The sequence below is a fragment of the Typha latifolia genome, chromosome 4, assembly GCF_019914945.1.
Source record: "Typha latifolia isolate L0001 chromosome 4, TyphaL0001v2, whole genome shotgun sequence".
Classification (NCBI taxonomy): Eukaryota; Viridiplantae; Streptophyta; class Magnoliopsida; order Poales; family Typhaceae; genus Typha; species Typha latifolia.
Window position 1 is genome coordinate 2360671 of NC_133089.1, and position 22610 is coordinate 2383280.

The 22610-nt window shown below is 37.3% G+C and overlaps 4 protein-coding genes across 6 annotated transcripts; 1 reads left to right on the forward strand and 3 right to left on the reverse strand.

Annotated features, from left to right (window-relative positions):
• Positions 1–592: 592 nt before the first annotated feature.
• Positions 593–5114, reverse strand: LOC140787046 (PHD finger protein ALFIN-LIKE 8-like). Of its 2 annotated transcripts, none has more exons than XM_073135794.1 (5): positions 4638–5114; positions 4491–4523; positions 3910–4138; positions 1117–1246; positions 593–1024 (listed from the first exon to the last, which is right to left on the reverse strand). In XM_073135794.1, exons 1-5 carry the CDS (start codon positions 4735–4737, stop codon positions 749–751), a joined length of 768 nt encoding a protein of 255 aa, XP_072991895.1. In that variant the 5' UTR covers positions 4738–5114; the 3' UTR covers positions 593–748. The 2 variants fall into 2 exon arrangements, with proteins under 2 accessions (XP_072991895.1, XP_072991896.1); XM_073135795.1 differs by having other exon boundaries at positions 593–1021; positions 4638–5053.
• Positions 5115–5447: 333 nt separating this feature from the next.
• LOC140787346 (E3 ubiquitin-protein ligase CHIP-like) lies at positions 5448–11578 on the forward strand. Of its 2 annotated transcripts, XM_073136219.1 has the most exons (8): positions 5454–5645; positions 6296–6363; positions 6458–6521; positions 9603–9674; positions 10238–10371; positions 10816–10939; positions 11028–11138; positions 11226–11578. In XM_073136219.1, exons 1-8 carry the CDS (start codon positions 5535–5537, stop codon positions 11349–11351), a joined length of 810 nt encoding a protein of 269 aa, XP_072992320.1. In that variant the 5' UTR covers positions 5454–5534; the 3' UTR covers positions 11352–11578. The 2 variants fall into 2 exon arrangements, with proteins under 2 accessions (XP_072992321.1, XP_072992320.1); XM_073136220.1 differs by lacking the exon at positions 6296–6363 and having other exon boundaries at positions 5448–5645.
• Positions 11579–11791: 213 nt separating this feature from the next.
• LOC140787631 (uncharacterized) lies at positions 11792–12331 on the reverse strand. Its single transcript, XM_073136652.1, has 2 exons — positions 11944–12331; positions 11792–11811 (listed from the first exon to the last, which is right to left on the reverse strand). The coding sequence occupies exons 1-2, from the start codon at positions 12329–12331 to the stop codon at positions 11792–11794; spliced, it is 408 nt and encodes a 135-aa protein (XP_072992753.1).
• A 2906-nt stretch (positions 12332–15237) lies between these two features.
• On the reverse strand, positions 15238–22183 carry LOC140786308 (guanosine nucleotide diphosphate dissociation inhibitor 1-like). The gene is made up of 13 exons (XM_073134631.1): positions 21865–22183; positions 20757–20819; positions 20385–20468; positions 19197–19304; positions 18885–19057; positions 17632–17743; positions 17439–17519; positions 17283–17345; positions 17029–17130; positions 16680–16804; positions 16365–16575; positions 16224–16298; positions 15238–15515 (listed from the first exon to the last, which is right to left on the reverse strand). Exons 1-13 carry the CDS (start codon positions 21949–21951, stop codon positions 15465–15467), a joined length of 1335 nt encoding a protein of 444 aa, XP_072990732.1. The 5' UTR covers positions 21952–22183; the 3' UTR covers positions 15238–15464.
• Positions 22184–22610: the final 427 nt, after the last annotated feature.

Genomic DNA, 22610 nt, shown 5'->3' on the forward strand with positions numbered 1-22610 from the left:
CATCTTTTTTTTAAGAATAAATGTCTAATGAAATTTCTTTTAAGATGAACATGAGAAGGCAAATTGAAAAAAGAAAGAAAGAATAATAAAACCCAGTATCAACTTCCTTCTTGATTCTTGGATTCATTTTATTCTTGTCAACAGAATAAAGCTGATTGGATAGACCAAGGGAGTCAGAATCCTGTTCTTCTCAGATTATCTGGATTGTCTTCCACATCAAGTCAATGGAAGAAATATCAATTATGAGCACCCATTAATGTCCCATTATGAAAAGTAGGTTTGACCCCCTAGTAGTAGTAACAAGCCAAAAGTGCATCACCGGGGGGAGGCCTACTACTATTATGAAGAGACGAAGGGCTGTTAAAGATGCTTCAAACCTCAAAAACATTGTTCCATATTCAGCCGGCAATAAATAACGAGAAAATATCCTATTCATATCGTATAATCCATTAAAAAATACTCAAATCGGAGATAAACAGGAAAAATAATTAGTTTGCAGACTCGGTGGCATTGCTAATATCTAGATGGAGTTTCCTTCTAACAATATGTTGAAATGCATGCAGAAGATAGTACTGTCAAGAAGGCACGCATATTTGTAGCAGATACAAGATTAACCAAATAAGAGGATTCTTTTGACAGAAGTATAAGGTAACAAACATACCTAACAAGAAAACAAGAAACAAAGTCCATGAGCTAAAAAGGCGACACATACATTACAACTGCAACAAACACAACTAAAGATGGTCTCTCATGCCCTGGTCCTTTTGTTGGTGCTGCAGTCCGGGCACTTGTACTGCTTGATGTGCTCAGCCTTAGCAGGTGTAATCCTTACACACTTACCATGGAACCATCGCTCACAGATATCACAGCATATCCAGAACTCATCACTTGCATAATTGTTGCCACATGCTCCACACAAAGTGTTACCATGCTCATCCTCTTCCTCATTCTCTTCCCCACTAGCTTCATCATCTTTTGGTGGCATCTTGGATGACTTTGTATTGGTCTCTACTTGTCGTGACTGCTAGAAAAGACAGAAAGCAGACAGAAAAATTTGAAGGTGCTAAAGGAAAACATAGTTAACCAGGATATGCTATAAGTGGTATTCCTGTTTACCATCTTTGAACTGGACTTGTTGCTCTTGCTACTGTTATTGGGGGTTTTCTCTTTAATTTGCTTCTTCGCAGTTCCAGTAACAACCTCATATATAGTGGGGAGATTGTTGATCATGTTGAAAAGCCGCCTCCTGTGGTTGCACATGGACAAGTGGTAACATGTTGGTTATTCAGCAAAGTCTGCTTGTCAAGTTAAGATTAAATGATCACAGATGTTAATAAGATAAATGGTTCCTTCAGAAGATGAAGCTCAATTGCTCAAATTCCACTTGAAACAACTTCTGTGTAAATAGATCCATCAAAGGAGGTAGTTAGAGAAATTGTCAGACATAATAACTTGAAAAGCATTCTCCTATGAACGAAGAGCCACTTAAGATTGCCTTATCATAGAACTTAAATATAATGAAAGTTAAAACTTCCAAAAGCACAATTTGACTATTATCCCTTAGTTTTAGCAGAAGTATCAAAATCTCAGCAATTGCTCAAAAGATTATGGCTTGGAAATAGTTACTGCCAACCTTTGTACTACATTATTCTATCTAGACAGCTATACATAGATGATATTCACAAAAATACAAGCCATAATAAAAACTATCAAAGCGCTAGTCATTTTGTAGTTTGGACAGGCCCTCTAGTACCTTATTTAATAGGTTAAGAAAATCTGTTGACATAAATTAGATGGCTAACAGTGGGCAATGTTGGAACTTGGAAGCACTAAATGGTTTTCTCATATTTTGTAGCTTAGTTCAAAGAACTTTGGTATAAGTCTGATAGAAAATACCTTGACAAAATGAAATAAAACCAGACAAGTACCTGAAAGGGGAGAAATGTGCATCCCTGAAAACAAGAAAACACATATAAAACCATCTAAAGACCACCTCTTACAATCTCAGGACAGAAGTCAGGATATTGTACAGGCAGCATCTTCTCAAGTGAAATAGCAAGAAATCTGTTCAATATCTGGAATCAAGCAACTATGGCAACTAAGTTAATGTATAGCTAAATAGGTGTAGATTGTAGATTTTTCAGATTGAGGTTGGATCTCACAAATAGATTGTTCAGATTGGGTGACTCAGATTTGCAGACTCAAGTTTGTGTTATCAAAATTCTTCTTGTATCTGGATCATTTCCTGATATTACATAAATCACAGATCTCATTTTCATAATTCATCTTCTTTCTTATGGCTACTCTGTACATTTCCTTCGTAAAGCAACAAGAAATGAGAAACAACTGCTAATAAGTATGAAATCTACAAAAAAGAATATATTTAATTATTTATGCCTCAGAGGAGGAACTATATGTCATATAATTAGCTAGGTGATATCAAACACTGACCAATAAGATAACCAGATCTTACTTTAAGACCTCACTAGATTATGCACCACCTTCCAAGCAAGTAGGCTTGCTAGACTACACACCAATTTCCAAGCAAGTAAGTTTTGCCCACAGCTTCCTGACCTCCCCTGGAAAGGCTGAACACTAGACTTAATCCATGAATAACCAAACTGCTAATTGTAAAGCAAGGGAACCCGTATGAGGTGCCACATACCTTGGTTAGCTGAATTTACTACCCAAATCACAGTGCAAATGAGACAGAATAACCAATAAAACCCACATAGCTTAAACTCCTTTCTCCTCTACTAGCCTAAAATTCAAACTCAAATACCATATCAACAACGGTAGTAAGGGGCATGCCAGTGCACATATCAAAATGTAGCATAACTGTGCATGAACCAAGTGATTGATTAACAATCAAATAGACTGTAACCAATGAGTCACCAATTGGTATGCACTACACTCAGTAATTCTCATTCAAATTGTCAAACAAATCCGGCACCTCAGCTCATAGTAAGTATATAATAATGAATAGATTGAAAGTAAAGTATCCTTAGTGATACTAATATACTATATTGCATAAAGCTGAACGGCCAGTCAGTTTTAAGGCAAACAAAAAATTAACAACATCCAAGCTGTTTCGTAGCATCCTCCCAAGTTTTTAAAAGATTGCAGATGGTAGACAGGTGGACAAGAGATCATGTAGTGCCTTGGCGCTAGACGGGTGGCTAGGTAGGCGCTCAAAATTCAAGATGGTTAAAAGATAATCAAATAAAAGAAATAATAGTTAGAATAGCAATTAAAATTAATACCTACAATCTAAACAATATACTTATACATATACTCGTTAAGAATTATAGTTAGCTACTAACATCCACTAATTCATTAGCATGAACAATAATTTTGAATTTCAGAGTCAATCTACATATTAAAATATGAGACGAGATGTTAAGCCAGTCACCTAGACAAAACTTAAGCAGAGTCTAGTTATATTCCAAGGCCAGAGCCTAAGTGTTAAAGTGGAAGTTTTTTTAAAACAATGCATCCTTATTAAATCCATATCATACAATTGCAATATGTTATTGCAATGGGGCATGATGCACGCCATTGTTCACTCACAAGTCTTCCCATTCCATACCAGCCTTATCATTACATTATGGGTGGGCACACAGAATTGAAATCAATACCCAAAAGCAAAACACAGTTACAACTGAATGAATTTAATAAGTCACTAGAACCATCAAATCTTCAAAAATAAAAACTATCCATCATTTATCAATCTGGTCCTGAAGAGGGATAAAAATAAATAAATTAAAAATATCCTTATGCTCCTTTTTATTCCAGAATACAAATATTAATGTCTCACTGTAACAATAGGCCAACCATACAAGAGGACATGATCTTAAGTAAGCATTTATTGTAAAATTGACTAACTACAGGTCCAAACAAAAGTATTACCTCGCTTCCTTGTCAAACCCAAACCGTGCCCCAAAATAAAATGCAACAGCCAGTAACCATGCATCACTGTGAACAGCAACTAGAGCGAGCCAATCCTTTTCATCCATCCCATCCCTAGCGAAATTAATACCTAGTGCTGGCTCGGGAAGCTCCGGTGGTACTTCCTCAGCAGGCAAATTTACTTCCCAAGTCTCATTAGGAAGTCCATAAAGGCATAAGTTTTCCTTTTCTACAAACAATCATGTCTTATCAGAACCAATATAAGACTATGTTTACTTCAAAGTCTAATTTTCCCCAAGTTATGTCATAACAAATGATACTTAAATGACAGCTAAATTTCAATTGCAGAAATCCAAAATTCAATTCATCATGTGAAAAAAGAAATCGAAGAATGAGCCAAGGCATATGAAAGTATCTCATTTTATACCACAAGATAAATCAAATAACTGAGTAACTGATTTTGCAAATGCTGGCCACATAAATACGCAGAAAGAACAGTGATTAGACCGTGAATCCACCAATTCACGAGAGCTCCGCACAAGTCAAAATTACTAAATTAAACAGACAGGAAAAGAACTCACCGGGATCACATTGTTCATAGAACTTCTCGACTTCTGCAACACCATAAACAACAAAAGGTTGCATCATTTCCAAACCCTAACATCTATAAGCACCAAACCGAGACAAATCAATCAATAGAAACCTCCCAAAATTTACGCGATAAGTACCAGTCGTGAGAGCTTTTATCATGCCGGCTCGCCTGGCTCTGAAATCACGAAAGACCTCCTCCGCCGTCCGAGAACTGTACGTCCCCGCGCCGCCTTCCATGCTCTGATGACTAAAACCGTGAAATCCTAACGGAGTAATCGAGCGCAAGACTTAACCCTAGAAAGAGAGTAGGCGAGAAGAAAGGGAGCGATCGATTAGGGTTTCATCCATGGAAGATTTAGGGTTTCGAGCGAAGTAGAGCTCAAATCGCTACTCGAAGTAGGAGAAGAAAGAGAGGGAGAGGAAGGGGATAGACGAAGAAATGGGAGGGAAGATTAGAAAGCGAGAGAAAAACAATGCTGTGTGTTTTTATTTTGGATTTCGCGGATTTCTTAATACTTTTTCTCGTTTTTTTTCCAATTTCTCGAAAATTCCCTTTTTTTTCTTACAAATTTGAATTTAAGAATAAGAATCATATCTATTCTTTAAATATTGGTGATTTCATATATTTAAAGGGGAAATATATAATTAGAGAGTCCCAGAGACCATTTAAAATTTTTTAATGTAATTAATTAATAGATTTCGTTTTTTTTTTAGCCCTTTAATAGTTGATGTCATCTACGATCCTATCCATTGAGAGAGAGTCAGAGACCATTTAAAATTAAATAGCCAATCATCCCCACTGTAGCAATTCTCTACATCCGTTTACGTGGCAGCTTTTAATTGCATAATTGTAACTTGATCGTACTAAATTCGTACATTTGATGCTGCATGATACCGGACGCAATTGGAACTTTCTACGTTATATTTCTGACGGCATTTGAAGCAAAGAATGAAGCAAAGAAACAAATCTTCTCCTCCGCCACTCCGATTCTCGATTTCGAAAGGAGGAGAGAGTTTTAGAGAGAGAGAGAGTGATGGCGCCGGTGCCGGCGAGCGTCGCGAAGCAGGCGGAGCTTCTCAAGCAGGATGGCAACACCTTCTTCAAGAAAGAACGGATTGGGGCCGCCATCGACGCCTACACCGAGGTTTGTAAGGATTGCCCAATTCAATCTTTCGGCTTCTTTTGCGGAAAAGGATTAGTACGACTGACCGTGTGGTCGATTCCTCTAATATTGGATTCATCTTTGTTAGTTGTTTCAAGTAATCTGTGACGATGAATCTATTTTCCTCATGTTTGATTGAATTATGTGTTTCAAAGTGTTTTTATCGTTAGTCGAGATCCGGGTTCTTGATTTCGTTGATTTTTTCTTTCTTGTATTGTTCAAGCTTTCAATTTCAACTCTGTTGTCCCCAAGTTGCTCTCTTTTGTTAGCTTCTTGTATAAATTCTGCTTAATCGCGTCTTTCACTCTTGCAAACCTAAGGTGTTTTTATTGAGATTGATCGCTTTCCACATGGTAAGGTTCTGTTTGTTACTGCTTCAATGAAGAATTATTTGCATACGGAAATTTTGATCTTAAAAATTTCTCTCATTTTATGATTCATAAAAATGTTATCTTCCATGCACTTGAGGAATCTTGATTTCTTCTACGCTTCAAATCAAGGTTGTTGGCGTTCTTTTTGCTACTTGAATTTCTTTACCCTATAATTAAAAGGTATATATCTTCAAAAATGCTCTTCTGATAGAATCTCTGCCTCTTCTATTGGTGCTAACTTGACATGATTTGGATTTTTAGGCGATCGTGTTGTCCCCTAATGTACCGGTATATTGGACTAACCGAGCTCTCTGCTATAAGAAGAGAAAGTTCGTAACGATATTATTGATCTTTTGCCTTATGCCTTTTGAATCATATGATCTAGTATCTTATTTAGCCACTTTTGTTTATTGACTTTGGTAGTGAATGGAAAAAAGTTGAGGATGACTGCAGAATGGCTCTTCAGCTCGACAAGTTTTCTGTCAAGGTAAGCTCTCTTCTTTTAGATTCTATATAGGTTAACGTTCCCTTTAATATCTACTTGGTTACGCAGTGGACTTCTGTGTGGAATTTTTCTGTTTATTAATGCTTGCAGGCATTTCTTTTAGCATGGCAAATCTTGTTGTTTTCCAGTCTGATACCAAGTGTTTAGCCTCTAATTAGTTTGTTTTAGGAGAAATGGATGCCATTATCTATTTCACTAGGAGGCCCTGGAGAATTATTGGTTTGAAGTATTAGGAACACTTCAACCTTGCAGGACCTAGATATAATTTTTCCATTTGACAGTTCATTATGACAGATCTCTTTGTTTTGACCTTCTATATCAGCTAGTTTAGTTGCAATAGTTGTGTTGTCATTGACAGTTTAAATGTGACCTTCTAATCTATGGTTCCTATGTAGGAGCTGCAATTAATATTAGTTGACATGGTAATTGATCTGTTCATGATAAAGGAAGAATTTCATGCTATAATGCAGGGGAAAACTGGGTGATAATTTTCTTTAATGTAGCCTTACTACCTATCTGGCAGAATCATAGAACAGGGTGTTTAGGAGCTATTATTTTGGTGATACTACTCTGTTTGTTTTACATTGACCTGTTTATGGGCACCTTAATATGGAAAAAGTAATCATTACATCAGCATGCTCTCATACTCGCCTCAGAGGAAATTATCTTGCTATACAAGTCCCTAATGGCATCTGGGGAAAAGGGCCGAGCCCATAGGGAGGCCCATGGATCATTTGTGAGTCTGGTCCAAGCTAAGAGGAGGATGCAATCAGATCGGATAGACACCGGTTGGGATCTGATGAGAGTGGAGAGAGAAGAAATGGAATCCTTCGGGAGTCGGAATTGATAATCTAATGCCTCGTGGAGAATACAAAAGGGGAATATCTTAGCAGAGGTCACGCCTTGTATAGGAGAGAGATATTAGAAATCTTGAGAGGAGGAATAGTAAGCCCTTATACAGTGAGGTTCTTCGAGAGGCTTCTTGTTCTAATCAAGAATCGTCTAGGGTTTTTGGGGCTACGAAGAGGCAAAGATCTGATGGTTGCTTCTGGGCGATGAGAGAGGGTATTGGGCTGTCGTGTGTCGAAATAGTATTCTCTGCTACAAATATGCAAAGTTTGGGCATTGTACAGTGGGGTGCAGAGGTGGTCTAATGGAGAAGAAAGAGGCTTCTCTTGTGGGATCTCCTTGAGTGCTTCTTTGGGCGTCTGAGGAGATGCACAAGAATGAGTGCAAGCTGAGGAGTTGAATGATTGCTACTATCAGAAGAGGTAGGATATCTACCCAAACTTGGAACTAGCCATGAACACGATGTGGAAAGGGGATCATGGAGAGCTAGAGTGGTCTCTAATTATGAGTATCTGGTGGATTTTCCTTCGCTTCAAAAGATGGAAAAAGTATCAAAAGGAGGAGAAGTTGATTTGGGAGTTACTGTGGTGACTTTTGCTCATGGAGAAAAGATTAGCAAATGGTATATCAAAAAGAATCGACTTGGATTCAATTAGCAGGTATTCCTCTTCATTGTTAGAATTATATTCACTTTATGAAAATTATGGAAATTTTTAGTACTTTGATAAAATAATAAATGTAAGAACTGAGGAAAAAAGATTTAAAAATAGCTAAACTGAATGTTATGGTTAAGGACATTGTGAATGGTCCTATTAAATTAATAGTGATGATTGAAAATATGGTGTTTGAGGTTAGATGTGAAATAGAAGAGAATGAACAAAATTGGAAGGTGGGAAAACATATACTTGGGTTAGGAAAAATAACTAGAGTTCTAACCAGAGCAGTAGCCATGACTAGGCAGTTGGGATAAGAATTTCCCACGGATGGTGCTGGGGAAATGCTCTTTTGGTGTTAAAAGACGAAAGCTACTTGGGAGATGAAGGTAGCAGTTGGTGAGACAGTTGAAGGGCAACAGGTGGAGCCTAATGAGGAGAAAAAAGAATCTAAGGAAGGGGGGCATGAAGATTGGCAAGTTGTTGTCTATTTTAATGGCAGTATTTTAGATGTGGAGCATCTTCAAGTTATGGGATCATCTCCTATTAAGAAATATACCAGGAAAAAGGCAAGTAAATCTCCTAAGCTGGCAACTAGACGAAACATTCGGAATATTATTAAGCTTGGGGGACAGGAAAATTCATTTAGCAACAGATGGTGGAGGCTGGAGACTATTTGTCAAAAATGGGCACCTTAACATGGTTGATTCTAGAAATCTTCTATGCAATGGCTCTTTGGAGGGCTTGTAAGTTGTAACAGTAAACAGGACATATATTGGTATTTGTTGCTCTCACATTTATGAAGTGACTACTTAATATGAAAGCTGTTTTTGGTTCTCTTCTTGCAGCCTCTCATGTCTTAATCTGGAAACAAATTGTCTTGCCTAAAAATGTGGCGGTTTGATGACATCTGCAACTACATTTGGAATTGCAATTAAATATGTGCCTTGATTATTCTTTGTCCTCCTGATCAATTTACTAGAGTTGTAATAATGTACTGAAAAATATGGTGTTGCTTGGCCTTACCGCACTTTTTGGTACTATTCTCTGATAAAGGCAGTAAATAATGCGTTGTAAATTTATGCACATGAAGAGATTGCATATATGCATGTATCTCAAGTTCATTGAGGATCTAGAGTGATAAAAGCATAAATCAAGAGTGGCAATGATGTTATGCAGATCTTGTCAAACTTCACTATACTACACTTTGCCATAGGAGCCACTCTTACTTGCATCCCACCACCCTTCTGCATTCTGGTTAGCACTTTGATACTCCTTGTATTGCACTTCATAGTTCATAACCTGTCACATTTTACTGAGTGATGCTTCACTATTCAATAGTTCATAACCTGTCACATTGTACTGGATGATGCTTCACTTTTCAATAGAAGAGTGTGACCTTTTCAAGCTAATGTCGTTTTAGGTTTCTGTTCTTTTCCTTTTTTGTCACTGAAAGCATTTTATGACCTGAATGTTACAGCGGATATTGATTCCTGTTACATTTTATGTGATTTTGTTAATACATGGTGTAACTGAAGAGTATATATTGTTGCATTGGTAGGCACACTATATGTTGGGGCTTGCGTTGCTCGACAGGCAAGAATTTGCTGAGGGAATCAAAGAACTAGAGAAGGTTCGTATTATGCATATATTGCACACACACACACATAAACATAAATATATGCAAACAGAAGATCCCTCTCAAGATACTTGAAGAATTGGGATATTTTCTTAGCTGATAATACTGATGCTACTGGCAAAAAAGTGAAAATGGTTAGCTTTGTCATTCCGAAAGAACATCCTTCTGTGGATTTGCTTACAAGTTAGTTGGAGATTTTACCTGACAGTTGACACTTATGGGATTTATCATACAATTTAATCTATTAGATCATTCTGCCTCTTCTTTCTTAAGTTTCTGCTTTTATTAATCTATTGAGGAGATCAAAGAGTATTTATTTTTCCCATTATTTTCTACCCGCATATAACATTAATTGCTTCAGCAACAGGTTTTCAGTTATATCTTAAACCCCTTTATCAAAGAAAAATAGACGCTATGTGGCTTTAATTTATGCCATGTGGTGTGTGCTGGTCTTGTGGTGGTGCATGCTTGTGTACTTAAGTGTTCATCTATGCCATTAATGATAATCACACATCGGCTATCATTGTTTTCCTAATGATTAAAGTATGCAAACTTAGTCTCTGGAACTTGGGAGAGGTGCAAATCCCGCAAGCTACATGGTTGAGGAGATCTGGCAGGAGCTTGCAAAGGCAAAGTACACTGAATGGGAAAGGTCATCAAAGAAACGAGCAACTAGACTGCATGAACTGGAGTATGTGAGATAATCCCTATTGTTCTAATTTCTCCTTGACAAGTAACAGTGTACTGACACCTGTACCTATTAATTGCGAAGGAAATTTGTAGTCAGAACCATTGCATTTTTTATCTATCTTATCTACTTCGAATCCTATATATCATCTTATTCACCAAGAAATAGCATCGGCCTCATCAAGCATAAAGATAGCTTAGGGTTAACCTTTTCTGGCAGATTATTTTGATGCCCGTAGACTGAACTCCCAACGAAAGGGAATATTGGGAATTTCTAAATTTCACCTTTGAGCATGATCGGATGTTCATTATTTTCATCCCTGTGCTTCCTAAGTTGTTCTTGGAGCATTTTTATTTGAAGTATAGACAGTTTGCAAATGCAAGCGTAAAATGTAATAGAATACAAAATGCTTTGTGCTAGATATGCTTTAATTATATTTATAATTAGGAAAGCATGTGAAGAAGCTCTGAAGAATTATCATGGACTTGATGGTTCAACAGAAGATGAACATGAAGAGCAGTTAATTCATCTTAAGGAGGTCTTCAGAAAGGCTGACGACATTCCAAAAGAAGTGAGCTTTCTAAAGAAAGAATCTTTCTTCAGTGTATTTTTGTCCTTTGTATTGGTTATATATGGTTGTAGAATTATTTAAATTGCAGGTGCCTGATCATCTCTGTTGCAAAATAACCCTGGACATCTTCCGGGATCCGGTGATTACTCCAACCGGAGTTACATATGAAAGATCAGTGCTTCTTGATCATCTTCAAAAGGTGATTGACATATGGAAAGCTTTACTTCAGCAATTCTTGGTTAAAGCATTAATTTTTGTTGTAACTTGTATAAATTTTGGAACATAGGTCGGCAAGTTTGACCCTATCACACGGGAGCCGCTTGCGCCACATCAATTGGTACCAAACCTTGCCATTAAGGAAGCAGTCCAAGCATTCCTGAATGAGCATGGTTGGGCTTACAGGATGTCATGACCAATTTGATTGAGGAACATCTTTCCCGTAAGACTCAACAGAGGGCATTTGTGTAAAGATAGATCTTTTTTCAATGTTGTATGCTGTCCTTATATGTTGTATTCTAGGCAACTTTTTGTACAGATAGAGGCAGAGTTTTGGAATTGTGATTGAATTATCCTGATGAGCTATGTTTAACATGTCTCCCAATTCAGGTCTATGAAATAATCAAATCCAATTTCACTCCATCTGATTTGTTCTTATGCTGCTATTTTCGCTTTACTATATTGCAGTTTGCAGCTCCAGACCATCTGATTTGGTCATGTAGCACACAGTATGGATACACATTGCAACAGGACATGGTTGATTATATTTCTCTTCTCCATGGTACAGCTCTTTGATCTGTCTCTCTAGGTGGTCTATTTTGTGGGTGGTAAGTGATATTATTGGACTGCAGACAGTTACATTGCAGCATTTGAACCTGTAATTTATCAGAAATTGAATGATATCAATATGAACAAGGGTTGTAGCTGGAGAGAACATAATTTTTTTTTTTTTTTTATTTTTTTTGATAAAAGAGCTCTATTCAGCTATTAAGAATTCCTGGATGAACAGTTGTCCATCTGAACCAGGATGTACAACTCATGTGGCATAGGGTCCCCCTCACGGAGAGTTCCGATCTGGGTCGCACCCAAGCCTTTACGGGCTGTCCAATCCGCAGCCTTGTGTTTTAATCTGCTTACATGGGTAATGGAATACGCTCCCACCTTGGCTAATACAACCTTACACTCCCACACAATACCCTGGATTTGCCATGGGCAAGGCCTCTCTCCCCTCAAAACCTTCACTAACTGTTCCGAGTCCGACTCCACATGTGCAGTCTGCTCTCTGCTTAGTAGGTTAAGCCCCATTAGCATCGCCCAAGCCTCCGCGTGGAGTGGGGACACCGCTGGTATAGGTTCCCACCGGACCTGTACCACTCCTCCGTTGTGGTCTCGCATGATAGCTCCGGCTCCCGCCTGGCTCGCTCCTGAGTGGAATGCTCCGTCCGTGTTCACCTTCACCCAACCGCTCGGAGGCCGGCACCAGCCGCCTACCTGCAGTGTCCTCTTTGGTTGATCACCGTTCCTGGGTGGATTATATTCCTCGGTCAAGTGTTGAGCTCTTTTAGCCACCAAGCACGCTGCCTCCCTCGTCTCTCCATATACTATGCGGTTCCGTTGTTTCCGGATGCCCCGGCCACGTGGTTGCTATCGGTTCCGTGTTCGGCGAGGCCTCCGTTCGCATCTCCCCACTCCGCTGTGATCCATTCTGGTCCGATGAGACTCCCCATCTTCTTTAGTTCTGGTACTTTTTGACCCAATATGGTCCATACCTCTCTGCTGTACCTACACCCATAGAACAGATGCTCTATCGTTTCTGAGAACAGCCCACATAGGCTACACTTATCGTCTCCTCCGATCCGTAAAGCATGCAGTCTCGCTTTGGTTGGTAATCTACCCCTCAGTAGCTTCCAGCAGAACAGCCTCACTCGTGGCGCCACCTTTATCTTCCACAACTCCCCCCAACCGCTCCAGTTATCGTCTTCAATAGGCCGTAGGACTCGATATATTGCAGCCGCCGTGGGGGTCCCCATGGGATGAGGCCACCAGATCCATGTGTCCTTTGATCCTTCCTTCCCTAGTGAAATGGATGCCATCTCGACTGCCAGCTCCACCCCTACTTCATCAACCATGTTTTGGCCGTTGCCCTCTCTCCTCTTCAGAAGCTCCGCCACTGTCAGTTCCGGTCTTAGGAACTCTGGTTTGATTGTTCGCAGTTGCCACCTCCACGGCACGGCGGAGGTCCACGGGTCATCAGCTACACTCGAGCCCGTCCCGTCTCCTATTAGCTTTCGGCACCCCATTTTGATGGCCTCTGCTGTTGCAGTTATGCCTCTCCAGATCCACGACGCATCCTTCAAAAGACTTGGCCATGGCAATTACTCTATTCTCCCTTCTACCTTCTAATCATTGCAAAAAGTTGTTCTTGTGCTCTTCAAATGAATACAATTTCAAAGTCCTCTCTCAGAAGGAATTAATACAAAGAAAGGAAACAAGGGAAGGAAGCACTTGTTTAGTTCCACATTTACCCAATATTATAAACTTACTCTCTTTTCTTTGTGCTCAATTTGTTGTGGTGCTAAGACTTGTGAATTTGTGACCATTGGAGAAAGAGAGAACTTGTGTTTTTATTTAGTGTAATTATCCTTCATGGATTCTATGATTTGCATGTTTTATGCATACTGCATAAACGATATATTTTCTAGACTGAAGGAGAAGAAAAGTGTAATCTATCAAAAGCCTTGGCCATGGCAATTACTCTATTCTCCCTTCTACCTTCTAATCTGTGCTCAATTTGTTGTGGTGCTAAGACTTGTGAATTTGTGACCATTGGAGAAAGAGAGAACTTGTGTTTTTATTTAGTGTAATTATCCTTCATGGATTCTATGATTTGCATGTTTTGTGCATACTGCATAAACGATATATTTTCTAGACTGAAGGAGAAGAAAAGTGTAATCTATGTTGCTGCATATTTGTGGTTTGTTAGTTGTGTTAGAGCAATGGATGAGTCCTTTGATAGTTTAATCTATATGTTCTCCATTCCCTTTTTGTCCGAAATTTCTTTCTAAATGTGTATGGACTACAATCCGATCTTACATGTTCATTAGGTGACAAAGATGTGCTAAAGTAGATGGCCATTATTGATGTGTTCGAATATAAATATAAAAACTACTATTATCTAACAATTTAAACTTTTAAACTTTTATAGTAGATGAGTTAACATGATATTAAAATATGATCTTGTGGGCTCATATATTGTCATATGCATCATTGCTTAAAAATATAAAACATTCATTCATTCAATTCAAGCCCACTTGTTGGCTTATCAAAATATTTCTGAGTCCAGAAATAAGAGAATGTCAAAATGTAAATATAAAAACTAATATTATTAACCGCTTAAGTTTTAAGAATAACCGGGGAGTTAACAAGTTATTTGTCTTTCTTCTTTTGTCTATATCACTTTTTCATGTAGTGGGTTAATACATTTGTTGAAAGAGTTCAAATTGCGATACTAAGTTCTTCATTGTGGATGATAAGTAAATCCTTTGTGATAAAAACCGAAATATCCTGGGTGAACTTTTTGAGTAGAATGGAGTTTATTATGAACTTGTTTAGAGAGCCAAGTGTAAATAAACACCCTTCTTATCAAGCATATTTTGTTAGCTATGAATGAATATGTTGTCCTTATACATTAGTTTCTGGATGCTCGCCATTCCCTTTGTTGTTCTGTTTGGATTTTAGCAGTGGATTTGTTGACACACAAAGACTTCTTTTTCGTAAATGCTATTTTTCATCCATTTCTTTAAATATAAAATTTTACGCATTTAGTCATATCTTTCAGATTTGGTCAACATAATTCTTCCTATAATTTTGTTCTTTCAAGTTTCGAACGTCAGTCGGTCGTTATCGCCATGCAGGATATTATCCCCACGGCCATTTGACCTTTTCAATAAACTTTATCGACCACTATACTGGTAGACAAGTATACAAGAGATGACCAGCAAAATTAGTATACTATTAATCTTGCTGTTGGACTTCAATGTAAAGGCTGTTGACATTTCAGCAGTTACTTCCAAGATAACTCCAGTCCTCAAACTGGAAGGTGGTCCTGAGGACTGCCATTGTCAACATTCTTATCACGACTCACGACTCACGACACACACGAGTAGTTTCTATACTTCAGAGGCAGATTGTTAATCCACAACAAACTTCAAGGAGAAGAAATTTGTAACTGATTATTTAATCCAAGAAGAACTGGATTGTAAATGGAAAAAAAAAACATAAGAAGAACATGTAAGCATAAATTGACCTTGAAACCACATTCCATTCCATCACACTCTTTGGCAAAAATTAAGCAAAATGTTTCGATGCATAGTATATCATGTTGGTATGTTAACTCGAAAATGACAGCAGCAGTAAAAAGATGATCCAGAAAGCATGGGAGTTAAATATGATGGATTTTCATGTGACCCACTTCAGCTACTTCATGGACATCTGATTAGACTTTTAAGAACATGAGACAAATCCTTTCTCATTCTTCAGCAGCACTAGCAGCACTTAGATCCACGCTAAGATCAACGGTCTGCCAGAAGATTTAACCGAGAGTTAGAGCTCAATATTTGGCATTGAATAGATCATAAAGTAAAGCTGAAGAAGGTTTTAAAACAAGTGGTGAAAGGGCCTAATGAAATGAACCAGCAATTCATTGGTGACCAAGAGTTTGTCTAAGATAAAACAAAAGTTTAAAACTAATTTATGGATCACAAATATGAAGGAATGAAAAGCAACAAGTGAGACAGTAGAATTGAGATTCATAAAATTATCTGAGGGAAAAAAGCAAAAGATATTATAAATAGTAAATGTGCTCATAAATGGCTTAAAGTATCTTCCTGGTTTAAACAGTTGATCTGACAGTGAGATCAGTGCATAATGTTGTACAAGTTTGAAGATAAGACAAATAAGCATTAGAAATATATAAATCAAACAGCTTACGATTGCACCATTATCTGGAAGTAAATAATTATGCAAGTAAAGTTAAAACGTGTTATGCCTCTAGCTAGATGATGTGGATCATTCAAAATATGAGCCATATGCATCAGATATATAGCAAGATAAAGAAATGTCTTCAGCTAGTATATCCTAGTACTATAATTGCATAAAGAAACATCTGTACAACTACAATGCCATTAAATAAAAGGGCATGTTACCCTGCCCTTTTGGCAACAGAAGTCATAGTATGAAAAGAGTGACAATTAATAAAATAGCAGCTAAAAATTAGACAAAACGTTACCTTTCCAGTAATCATGGTATACATAGAAAGCACATCTGTAACAGTAGACTCAAAATGTGTTGTAGCATCATAACTCTGCAAACAGAAATTGACAATTAGTACCTGCAAAATATGAGCATATAGATGACTGTTCAGACTTACTGTTGAGATGAAGCAATTATCCAAAGAGGGCTCATTGACTGGTTCAAATCTATCATATGTTTCATAGAATAACTCATCCACTGGACCAAGAAGATCAATCCCAGCCTTTAGTTCTCTCTCCGGATGATCGGTTTCAGCTTCAGTCGAGACAAATGCAATGAACTTCCCCTTTGGCGCAACATTGTGAGAATAAGAACAGCAGAAAAGATACCTGATATATAGGAGTAACAAGGTAAAATACATACGACATAAACAGAGCAAAAACAGCAATATGAGTTATAAAAGTTCTTATGTGATTTAATGAAGAAAGCTTACATGTCTGACTTGCGTCCAAGTTGTTTTTGTGGCAATATGACCTGAACTGAGTGAGACTCATCGGTATTTGGGATGGGGTGGCTCATTATTGCAATTGCTCTTGCAACTTTTCCAACCTTCCTAACCTAAAGTCCAATATAATAAAATTTCTCAATGGGTGCTACTGAATGCTCCTAGCAAATCTATCATCAAATCCCTGGACTAAAAGGAAGGTTCTCAAATGTGAATAGAAACAAAGAGCAGCAGCATATAGTGAGATAATGTCAAAAAGAAGAGAAAATCTGTAGGACCATTACTTAGATCTTAGGTGAATTATATAGTCCAAGATGCCCATACTTGATGAATTTACCTTGTTCGGTAAGTAGGAAGGGTCACAGACAACTTTTTTGCATTTAGCAGTTTCCCCTTCTGATGTCACACCACATGCTTTTCCTTCCATATCAAATTCCACCTGCCATGAGTCAAATAATAAGAATAGGTACAAATAAACAGGAGGACCGAGCAAAATTATTACTGACTATTTTAGCCGTCGTATACAAATGCATCTGTAACTTATCGAAAATAAGCATGATGAATGAGAATTTCTAGAAGTGATAAAGCTACCTTGCACTCTGGCTTGTTTAACATGTATGTCCCGCCATAAACAGCACTAAGGCGTGCAAAAGCCTGTCTTTCCAGAAAACAACTCAATTTATACAGAAAAAATCTCTTACAAAATCTACAATGAAGGAAGAGGATATAAATTTAAACATGGCCAACCTGCGGTAGCTCTCCTAATCCATATAATGGGTAAATGTATGGTGACCCTCCTTGGAAACGAGCAAGAGATTCCGCATAAAGCTGTCATCAATGTATTTGAAAACAAATTTAGCAGCATTTTCAGCATATATTTTTTGAAAGCAGAAATTAATAAGTATAGAATCATCTACAAACTCTTGGCAAAAAGACTTACCTTCATTCTTTTGACCGTGTCAAGCGCAGGTTCATGTAGATAACGATCATCTCTATGAAGAGCCAATGCATGGCCAATAAAGTCTATTGTGTTATCATCCAAACCATATTTTCTGAAAGAAGGTAACAAGAAGTAGAACTGATCCGTCAGTCAAGACTAATGAAAAAAGCTGCTGGAAAGAGATTGCACTATCAGAAATAAACATTATGCTTACAAGAGAACCTTCTGGACAAACAGAACCGCTATATTATGTTGTACTGATATATTTCAAGCAAGATATCCCAAATGTATAAACTAAGCCAAAATCATGCAAATTCTGAAACGAGTAAAATTCAAAAAATAAAAAACTTAATTCTGACCAAGAGGACAAAAAGAGAATCAAGCTAGAGGCATTTAAATTTCAATCTAGTAGTTGATCAATGCTCATTTTTGTCATAGCATCGCCATATCATCTGTGCAGCAGAAATTACAGCTACTCTTATGTGCTCTCTGCATCTAATATTCATCCGAATATTATACTATCTCCCAGAAGCCGCAATATAAAACAGGGTACTTTCAGTCTATAATGTAGGGCCCATGAATATATCAACCAAAATCAGCTTTTTAAGGTATTACAGAAAAAAGGAAAATGACTATCCCCTTGGTGAGATGCTTTATGTTGGCCAGTCCTTCTCCATTAAAAAAAAAATAGTGAACATATACAAATATCGACTCCAGAACATGGTCATCATGTGCCCTTAACAACCAGTGAGCCTATATTGGGACTTAAGTCCAATCAGGCAAATGCATGAAGCTTCTAAACACCTTCCATAACTCACAAATCTATATACATGTGCTCTTGTCATTACAAGAAAGCAAGATACTGAAGCCAAAGAACTTGGTACATCAACTATCCTCTTGGCGTACTCCATTGTGCAGCAATTAATCCTTAGAATCCTGCATTACTATTTTGCTTATCTAACATCTTGATAGTAATAATAGCACTGTACCACTTTCACAGGCATCAATTGAGTCACCCAATTTGAGTCGACAATGCTGCCAAATAAACATTCAACTAACACCTTTCTCTTTGTATGCAGTTGAAATTATACTTCAAGGTCAAGAGAAAGAAAGGTGCTCAATATAAACCAACAAACATCAGGCAATGAAAATGGATATTCTGTAGAAATGCCACAAAGATAGTATCATATCATAAACAAGAAAGCCATTCCTTAAAACTCATAATGAAATAACCAATAGTAAGGGGTACCCACGAGATCAGCTCTTTAGTAGTCACTCTTGTAAGGTCCAATCCTTCATGAGTTTTTGGATCACTTTCGTTATAATTTTGAACATAAATAAAGAACTTCCTAGCTCGGCGTTTCTCAAATAATCCCATCAATGGAGATTTGAGAGCCTCCATATCTGTGGCAGGAACCTTGTGAACCTGCCGAAGTATGACAGAAGAAGGCAGGAACATAAAAGTCATTAAATGCCGAAAACTCACAAACCAATAGAGGAAGGAAAAATACAAGTTATTATCCATGGTAACAAATGAGAAAGCAAAGAAAAAATAAAATACCTACCTTTCCTTTGTTAAACACGTAGCCTCCATCTACAGCTTTGAAACTCAGGTACTTTGTAACATCGGTATGAATAAGGACACGAACTAGTGTACCATTTGCCATCATGAACTAGCCAGAGGAACATCATCTTGTGAGTACATAATACAGGAATCCACAGGATATAGTAGGAAAGTTCATCTGAAAGGTCCCTAAAAAGGGAACAGCAGAAAGCATGGTCTCTATGTAGAACACAACAAAGATTTTGGAAATTTTAAAAGTCATCAGCCATAGAGTGAATAGGTTAATGCAGAAAAAAATATTATGCCTAGTCATAAAAAAGAATCAATTTGCTTATTATGTTTATATATAGAAATCTGCAAGTAATTGTAGAATAATTATATCTAATTTCCCACAAGAATGAAAGAAGAGGAAGTAATAATAAGTGACAAAGTAAGACAGCACTGTTACACCGCAACAAATCTGGGTGTATCTTCAAAAAAGGTTGGCTCTTTCAAACAAGTAGAAGAATATTTTCCACATCAAAAAATTAGTACCACAAGAAGGAGGCAGATCAGTGGTCCTCTTTTGCTTAGTCAGGTTCACCAGCTAGCTAAAAAGTTTTCAACAAACTAAAAGAATAACTGTGTTGCAGCTTAAATAGACACATTATTTTTCACAAATCATGAATCTGGTCACTCTCAAGCCATTCTGATATAATTTGCACAAGAAATCGTCATTAAAGAGCTATCTCAATAAGGTAATCATAAAGAGCAAGGTTAACATGCCAACACATCTGGAGAGAACTTTAAAATGAACCATGGAATATGAGAGTAAACTCACTTCAGGACAAAAGTTATAATATTCACATTTCATGCAATATACCAGAAAACTCGAAAACTTTAAAATATCTTGGTAGAACACTGCAAGTGTGTCACATATCATCATCACAAACTAATTTACAATCTTATCCAGAAAAAAAGGAATAGGGATATACACTAGGATGTCTAGGATAAAGGCCCAAAAAGTGCTGTTTATTTTATTACAGCCTCACTTCAGACGTCTCATATTTCTAATATGATCATGATACAGTAGTTTGACAGAGAATAACTTGGTGGAATGTCTTGTGTATCACTAGGTAAACAAGCTTATGCTGTAAAGCTGAGGAATCATGAAAACAAGTCTGGAAAATGAAGATATACATGAACTTACTTTTGGGATCATGTCCACGTTATAGTCTCTGCTTGGCCCCAGATTTGCTGGAGGTTTATCATCACCCCTAAATCTTTTCCATAGCTGTACGAGAAAAGGAATTTTAGACAACAATGAAAGGTATAAGTGTATCCCTCAAGTAAACATCTCATCAAAATCTATAAAATAAAAAAAACAAAAGAAAACCAAACTAAAATTCATATTACTAGTACAATCTGAGATAAGATCTAGTTATTAAGTGCAAGGAGTCAAGGATAAATGAAAACTAATAGAATATTACGGTTTGAATATTTAATGGGCGACATATTAATACTGATAACCCAAGAAGTTCAACCCACAGTTTAACCATACAAAATGATTGAAGTTTCTTGCCTGGATGAGATTTAGTGAGGTCGACTCTCCTCCATAGTAATCATTCCTATCCATATGCAAGACCTGAAAGTATTGCAAGGATCCTTTAGCAAACAATACAATAACTTCTAATATCATCAGCTGAGTAGTTTCAAAAGCAAATAAATATTAAATATTATGGGTACTCAGCAGAAGAAGATACAATTTTATATATTATTCAGCTTCTTAACAATGTCTATTGGTCTTGAAATTTGAAAAAACAACATAATAAATATTTCATCAAATTTTATAAGGAAATTAAATAAGAAGACAGCAGATGTGGAAATTATTAGTTCTAAAACAGCTATCTATTAGGAATAATCATTCAGATTATTTGAAATTATTTTCATACACAAAATGAATCAAAAGAAAAACAATTCATTCAAGGAAATATGGTCTCAATATATGAGGATTATTAGCATCAAACAAATCAATCTCGAGATATTGAGCAAAAGGAATTTCAAAGAAAAGCTAGGAAAACCAGAAGCAAAATCATTGACTTCCACCCACTCTATAGTTATCATAACATATTAATTATCATGCCAGTTCCAAGAGCATGTAATCCTATACCACAAATAAGTAATATGAACTGCAAAAAGAAGTGAAACCAGAATTTGATTTCTATCTCCAAAATTTAAAATAACAAATATCAGAGGTTCTCTCAAAATACATAGTGGAAAGGGCTGGCCATAATTTAAATGCAGATCACTAAGGACCAGAAAAACTAGAAAATCTAGAATAGAACTAATAAAAGAAAAAGAAAAAGAAAAAACAATTCACATTACACACCAAGATCCAACCGTCGGAGGCTATTATAGTAATTACACACAATGATCACCAATTCTTCATCTAAACTAAGCAGAACCCGATGCGATTTCCAAGATCCAATCTTTAAGGGCCATTTCTCACAAGAAACCCGACATTTTAACACCGAACACCATCAATCGCGTACGATCCATGGACTACCCAATACCCAATTCCGATTGTTCGAACCGCATCACAACTACAATTTCCGTAAGCCCCAAACTTACACCTAAAGCAAGAGATCGAAATGGATCCAAGCAATGCACAGATCGGATCGAGACAAGACCTTGAGGCCATCGACGGATAGAAGGCCACTCAGGATGCACTCCTTAAGCCCCGTTCCGAGCACTATCACGTCATACTCTTCATCCATGGCGAGACCAAATCACGGATTGATCTCAGAGAAGCGAGAGAGTTATGTAGAAAGCGAGGACTAGAGAGAGAGAAAGATGCTAGCTTTGTTTTAAAATAGAGGAAGAGGTGGAAAAGAGAAAGAAAGAGAGAGGGAGAGAGAGAGAGAGAGAGAAAAAGGAGTGGAGGAATAATGGGGGAGAAGAATCCGAAAAGGCAAAGAAGAGTTGGATAATATTTTTGGTACAAGGGATAGAGACGAGAGATAGGGAAACGGTTCGGGTAACATTGGATTCGGCGAACTCGGCGACATCTTCGGTAACGCGGCCGACTTCTATATCTCAATATGTATGAAATAAATATGGAAAAAGAAAACCCACTTATTTACACTTTGAACAAGTAATTTTCTTTCATTAATTCATTGATTTAATCTTCAAGTGAATGTCCTCATTCAGGAAAATTGTCTTTAAAACATTCAGATGAATAATTTTTCGGCCTAATTAGCTGTTGATATCATATGGGAGGATCTTCTGGTGAAGAGATTGGATAACTAATTTGCAAATTTCTTCCTTCTTCCATCAGACTGAATTGAATGCTCCCCAGGAGCCAAGAATGTCAAGGCAAAAGGACCCAGTTTTTGGTATTAGTGGCTTCAGATCTAATTTTAGATAAAAGAAAACA